The sequence below is a fragment of the Priapulus caudatus genome, unplaced genomic scaffold (assembly GCF_000485595.1).
Source record: "Priapulus caudatus unplaced genomic scaffold, Priapulus_caudatus-5.0.1 Scaffold527, whole genome shotgun sequence".
In the NCBI taxonomy this organism is placed as follows: Eukaryota; Metazoa; Priapulida; class Priapulimorpha; order Priapulimorphida; family Priapulidae; genus Priapulus; species Priapulus caudatus.
In genome coordinates this window covers 63,348-70,350 of record NW_014577588.1, presented here as the reverse complement: position 1 = coordinate 70,350, position 7,003 = coordinate 63,348, and the positions used below count along the sequence as shown (strand labels likewise).

General features: G+C 41.2%; 1 protein-coding gene across 1 annotated transcript in view; it reads right to left on the bottom strand.

The window, feature by feature from the left end:
• LOC106811316 (protein Skeletor, isoforms B/C-like) overlaps positions 1-6,517 on the bottom strand; it is a 15,285-nt gene extending 8,768 nt beyond the window's left edge. The window contains exons 1-8 of the mRNA XM_014814891.1: positions 6,499-6,517; positions 3,958-4,104; positions 3,092-3,164; positions 1,813-1,930; positions 1,335-1,497; positions 899-968; positions 550-739; positions 229-334 (exon numbers count right to left, since the gene is read on the bottom strand). Of these exons, the coding sequence (XP_014670377.1) occupies positions 229-334; positions 550-739; positions 899-968; positions 1,335-1,497; positions 1,813-1,930; positions 3,092-3,164; positions 3,958-4,104; positions 6,499-6,517 (886 nt within the window). The remainder of the gene's footprint in view (positions 1-228; positions 335-549; positions 740-898; positions 969-1,334; positions 1,498-1,812; positions 1,931-3,091; positions 3,165-3,957; positions 4,105-6,498) is intronic.
• Between the last annotated feature and the right edge of the window lie 486 nt (positions 6,518-7,003).

Sequence of the window (7,003 nt, the reverse complement as noted above, 5' to 3'; positions counted from 1 at the left end):
TAAGCACGCATTACTTTCAGACTTCGACGTCATTGTCGCATCCTTGATTCAAAATAATACTATATATATATATTATATACATATATATAATATATATGTATGTATAAGCGCCACACCCACAGTTCGTGAATGTTTACATTAATTGTGGCAGAACCACACGTTAACAGTTACATAGTGTAATATAGTACGGTGTTTTGAGTAGTAGGATTCAGTGATGAAATAGCCTACCAATTCTGCCAGTGAATATCATATGAATGGCGTCTGGTCGAGTTAGCCAGGCAACATTGAAGACATCTGGTAGCATCGTCTCGCAGTTCACCCCAGAAGAACTCTTCTGAAGTAAAATGGCATCCACTAAACCTATATAAACACTATTCGGGGAAAAAATCCACATCAACCAAAATATACTAAATTTCACCAGTAAAAACGAAGCCGACAACGAGATAGCAGTATTTTTTAAGCGTGGGTGTCCGTACAAATGATAAACTTGGTATTTTTGCAAAACATCATCGGTGTATTTTGCTTTAGTAAGCACAGTTAAGTGTTTACCTTTGGCTTTGGCGTCGCAAGAGAAGACGGTAAATTGCCGCGGGGAATTTCCGGGATAGCGAAGTGTCCAAAATCTGCTCGAAACGGAAAGCAATATATACTGAAGTACTCAACGTCATGGAATGTGACGCCATCGGGTAATGTCAGCTCTATCGTTGTGCCTTCATACGGCTGGTCCAGTGCCTTGTCACTAAAAAATAATAATCATGCACATGAGAAACGCTGCTATGATCAAATCATGATCAAATTAAAACTCTACATAAGTGAACGTTTGCAAAATGTATTTCATATGCATGCTATATTGGCCGTATTTTGTTTTTGAACTACGTGCTACACTTACTAACATTACCTGCCGTTTTCATCAGGAACTTTGTAACCGCGGACAGATGGCCTGCCAACTCCGACGGTAAAATATGCACCTGAATTAAAAACACAAATGGGAATGAGGTTTTATTCTAACGTTGGAAACGTCATGATTTGAATACAGAAACCGCATCAGAAATTAATTCCCAACTAGAAAATTATAACCAGCAATCAAGTTCAAGTCTCTTTAGTGACGAGTTCTCAATGAGAGGCTTTATGTAGCCCTCTGCTAACGCAAGACACTCTATTACGAGTTAAATGAATGATTTAAAGGCTCTACGAATATTCCCCCCCCCACGTTTTCGAGGCAGTAGTACTTGGTAAAAAAAACTATTTACATAGCTCCTAATATTTTCGGCATAATCATATACAGTTTATCATAAACATACAAATACCATCTGTGATTGAAACTATCTAATCACCTGGTCCATTCCCGTCATATGAGAAGTCCTCAATAATTAGTGTTTTCTCATTCTTTAGAGTCACTGGTCCGGACATAATGTTATGCGCCCCAAAGGCAAATCCACTAATAGTCACTGGTTCAGGGACTAACATGTTTGCTAACAAAACATGTCCAAAGTCAACCTATGGCATCAATGAGATTGTTAAAACTATATTAAAATAACCGCGCCACCAGAATACGCATGCATGCATCGCTGCCCCTTTCGCACTTATTTTTCTTGTATTCGTTCTCTCATTGTCATCGTCACTGCATGGGCATGCCTCCCCTCACCCACCACACTCCGTCTTCGTCTTCTGTCTTTTTCCAGATTATTTTTCGAATAAAGCGAGACTATGGACCCATTTCGCCAAAATACGAACATCTAGCACATCGCCTCGCATTTTGTCGCAACGTCAACCAAAACCCGCCACACACGCATGCTTTAGCGCCTAACTTACGGTGAATAGATCGCACCACACAGACAGCCAGGCAAGCTGTCCTGCTTCAAGGTTCCCTGGTAGCGAGAGTGTAAGATCCCGCGTGCCGTCAAATTTTTCCAGTGGCTCAACGGCGGCCCTGATGCAAGTAAATAATAAAGCATAATGAAAGAGCAAACTAATAGTTCATAATAGTGACTGTTATATGTATATATATCGATTTATATTACATCATATTATATTATATTATATTATATTATATTATATTTATATTTATATTATATTATATTATATTATTACTCTATATCTATTATTTATTTATATCTATATCTATAGTTTATATCTATATTATCATTCAGTAATACCTATTATATTATAGTATATTCCAGTATTATATTATATCTATTTCTTATTATATTATTTTTATATACTCTATATTCATATTATTTGGTATCATTATATATGCATTATATGTATATCTAGATTACTAATTAATAATTATTTTAAGTCGCCGTTAAAAACAGCCGCTGACCGCCCGTTCGTTGAACTAACGCCCAACAGAAATGGCCAGAACGATTATACGTATTTTACAAGATGTCCTTTTAATAACCTAATCAATGACAATTAACCAAAAATAGCTGACGATTGTCACATAACAGGTACCGCTCCACGCCCCAAAACCCGTACAGCGCCGTGACAATACTCAGAAAACTGACCCCGCGTCAGAAATTAACCGAAGCGAACGCGCTCACCGAAACTTCGCCGATTTTCTATACCGATGTGGTGTTCAAAGTCACGGCGTGCGGCCAACAACACTATCTTCCGCGCATCGACCGCTTTGCCGCAATAAATCATACACAGTGAAACATCATGGCAGGTACAGCACCTCGTAACAATTAATAAATGTCTCTTATTATCATTCTTCTGGAATTATATCTGTTATGATATTATCAGGAGTCTATCAATATTGATAGACTCCTGATATTATATGATACCTATGTTTATGAATGTATTATCGTAATCAATTGTGTTGCAAATGTAGCTTGACTGCATAACCTAATATTTGTTTCACAGCGATTCTGGCCCGCTGGGGCCCACCATGGGATCTACAGGCAGACACTTTGTACAAAAAAAGTCGTAACATTGTGTGTTAATATTTTGTGTTAGCACAATGTTCACATCGTGATTAACAATGTGTTAATAATTAAAATTAATGTGTTAACAATTAACAACTAATGTGTTAAAATGTGTGTTAACAATGTGTTAACACTGTCTTTAGATGTGTTAAACATGTGCTTACCCTGGGCTGATTGACAAAGCTACTCCGTTTCCCGATGGTCTGGTTCCAGAGGTTCCCACCCACATGACGGCCCCTGTAACACGGCAGCCGGCAAGGCCTCCTGCAATTACATGCTTCTAGCTATAATAATATATATATATATATATATATTATATAACGATGTAAATTTATATGTAAATACTCTCGTGCACGCACGCACGCACGCACGCACGCACACACACGCACACGCACACACACGCGCACACGCACACGCACACGCACCCCCCCACCACATACATATATATATTGATATTGTAATACCGTTGACACACCGAACTTTCAATGCGCTTTGATGCGCATTGAGGCGCTTCAACGCGGTTATGTACACACCAGATACGGTGGTAATGCGCATCAATGCGCATTATTTTTAGTCCACATAGGCCTACGTAGGTGGATTGAGCAGTTCGCTTACGGTTCGATTCAGTTCTGTTTGGCGGTGTGTGAACGAACACGGTTCTGTTCGGTTTAGGATTAGTCACTTGATGAAATCACGTGGTGTTCTCGTGAAGATCTCGTTGAAAATACCCAGAATGCACCTCGCTATGACGTCAGGATTTGGAATCTCCTTTTTGCGAACCGTTCTGATCCGTATTCGGTATGTACGTAACAGAATCGTACAGAATCGTACAGAAACGAACTGAATCGTATCGGCTTTCGGTGTGTCAACGTATCACATATGAAATCGAATTATGTCATTCGGTTACAATGCGCATTGATGCGCATTGGTCAATACGCATGAGTCAAGGGTATTAGATATAATTCTGGTAACCTATTTAGGCTACCATAGGTAAGGCGGATATATACTTCCACTTCGACTGAAGACTTACCCGGTGCTTGTCCGTCGTAAACGAAACCTTTGACGAAGAGAGTCTTTTTATCCATGATGTAGACATTACCGGCAACATCATGCGATGCCACGCTGTCTTCAAACTTTCCGGCGAAGTTTCCATAGTAGATGCCTTCGCTCGCTTTGTCTAATAAATACAGCATGATTTATAGGTTTTATTACAATAAGCGAGAGCGCATAGGTAGACAAACTTATACTCTACTAAATAACAGTATTTGTGTTAGTAGACTATATATATAATATAGTACGAATATTATACATAAGTACCGTATTATATATAATATATCAAAGCAGTAACTAACAACATATTGGGTGAAGTAAGCGGCGAGGCGGGTACGCGCGCTGCGTGGCGGTACGCGTATGCGTGTGTGGCTGTGTGTGCTGTGTGTGTGTGTGTGTGTGTGTTGGTGTGCTGGTGCTGTGTGTGTGGTGTGTGTTGTGTTGCTATTGTGTCGTGATGTGTGTGCTTGTGTTAGCGAGTTGCGTACTGTTGAACAGCGTCCCTCCGCATAAGCGCGATAACTAGTTGGCACCACGAATTCTTCCGGGTCAGGTCATTTGTGAAAAACATTTCGTATTTCGACCGCACAGTACACTGAGATACGCATGCATCTGTGTCGTTGTAATGCTACAGTCTTCGCGTGTGCACGTACACGTGCGTGGGTGCGTGCGTGCGTGCGTGCGTGTTCACGTGTGCGTGCAAGCGTGTGCACATGTGCGTGCGTGTGTGCGTGCGTGTGCGCGTACACGTGCGTGCGTGCATGCGTATGCACGTGTGCGTACAAGCGTGTGCACGTGTGCGTGCGTGCGTGTGCACGTACACGTGCGTGTGTGCGTGCGTGTGCACGTACACGTGCGTGTGTGCGTGCGTGTGCGCGTACACGTGCGTGCGCGCGTGCTTGTGCACGTACACGTGCGTGTGCACGTACACGTACACGTACACGTGCGTGCGTTCGTGCGTGTGCACGTAAACGTACACGTGCGTGCGTGCGTGCGTGCGTGTGCACGTACACAGAATACATGTATATATACGTACTGAACAGAGAGCGCACGCCGCACTCGAGATTTCACCGATTTTTGTCACAAATGACCCGGTGACCTGTGACGTCACACAACCTCTTGGCTAATCACGAACTCGCTTATTGAAAATGATTGCGGTCTAAAACTCTACGGCATCGATTACAAAATGAGAGACTTCCCCACTCGGGGAATATTGCTACTCGATGCCGGGGAAGATGGCAGAGCGAGCCCCCCCCCCTTTCCCCCCACACACATAACTCTACCGTGCTAAGATTTTCCAAGAGGTACTTGTTTTTCATGTTCAGAATGCAAAAGAGCGCACTATTTTCGTGACAACTTCAGATTCCAACAAAATAGATTCCAAAAAAACAGATTCCAAAAAAAAACACAATGAAACGAAGATTTCATACCAGCTATGTACTACCCAGCTACTTCTTCTAATGATCACACAATGTATTTTTATCCCCCTACCCACGGCTGCTATTTTATCCCCCTCCACAATGTGCAAATTTCAATTTAACCCGTGCTTACATTTATATTTACGTCAGATCTAGGAAAACGTACGAAGATGGGTGAACGCAAAGAAAGGGTAAGAAAAGAAAGAAAGAAAGGACAAGAAAATCTAGGTATTACAAACATTTCCAAGGTATCTTGAAAGTTTATAGTCGGATTTCTTTTATAACATCATTGTTCATGGTTAAATCCTTAAATCGTTTACCTTGACAGTATACATTTCCAAGGTATGCCTACCGGAACCCGTAGCGTGTGATGTGTCCGTGCAATCGTGTGCGCGCGCGTGTGTGTATAAGAGGAGTAGTAGAATCAAGGACCTGCCGCTCTACCCTAGATTAATCTACTTCTGATCATGCTTAGTAACGCTACGAGGGCACATTGACGAATATATTCAGCAGCTCCCGCTGCCCCCTTTCCAAGACTCTATACAAAAAAAACAGTGAAAGGAATCCTAAGCAACTGTTCATTTCCAACTTCCTTTTCGCCCATTGTTTTACAGATTAAGTGCTCGTTAGAGGCCAGCAATTACTGTCGGAAGGTGTGCAAATGGACCCCGTTGTTGTTGCTTGCAGCGTGACCCCATTCCCTCCCCTTGCTACTGAATTAATTGCTCTCCTACCTGGCAACCCATTCCTGGATCCGCCAGCATGTCAAAAAGTTGTTTACATAGATCGATGTACGACTATATATAGACGAGACGAGGTTTAATATATGAACGCGTTAAACGTGATCGTCTATAGCTTAAGGCAATTGTTCGGTTTTAGTTACACCCGCGGTCTTTGCTACAGAGCTGTTTATAAGACAGATCATTAAACAAGTATTAATCTACGTCATCTTACGACACACCCACGAGTATGGCTTATGTGAGGATTGGTGGGGGTCAGTCTAAAACATAAGTGGCGCGAGTAAATTTGTCTAACCGGTTTGGGAGTTAGGAATTAAAAGCACTTGGTTGTGTTCACGGCTATTTAGGTTAAGCACGCATTACTTTCAGACTTCGACGTCATTGTCGCATCCTTGATTCAAAATAATACTATATATATATATATATATATATATATATATCAGGAATAGATAAAGGGAATCCTTTATCTACTCCTGATATATATATATATATATTAATGTCAGTATGTCAGTAGTAAATAAAAAAAATTATTTATTCACTCTTGTAATGAATATATTTTAGCACATATAATTTGTCTAATCATGACTTCCTACGTTTACAACAATTGTGAATTTGATTCAGTAGCCTACGTGGCATATAATTACATTAGCAAGTCATGCTACTGCTCGGTTTCAGACTGCCTATCAAATATTGAGAGACGATATTAAATTTGTACACAGACTCATTCCAACGTAATCGAAACGAGGCGTAACACAAGTAGCAGGTAATCTGTGTGTCAGTGTGTGTGTGTGTGTGTGTGTGTGTGTGTGTGTGTGTGTGTGTGTGTGTGTGTGTCTGTGTGTGTGTGTGTGTGAGAGAGAGAGATAGA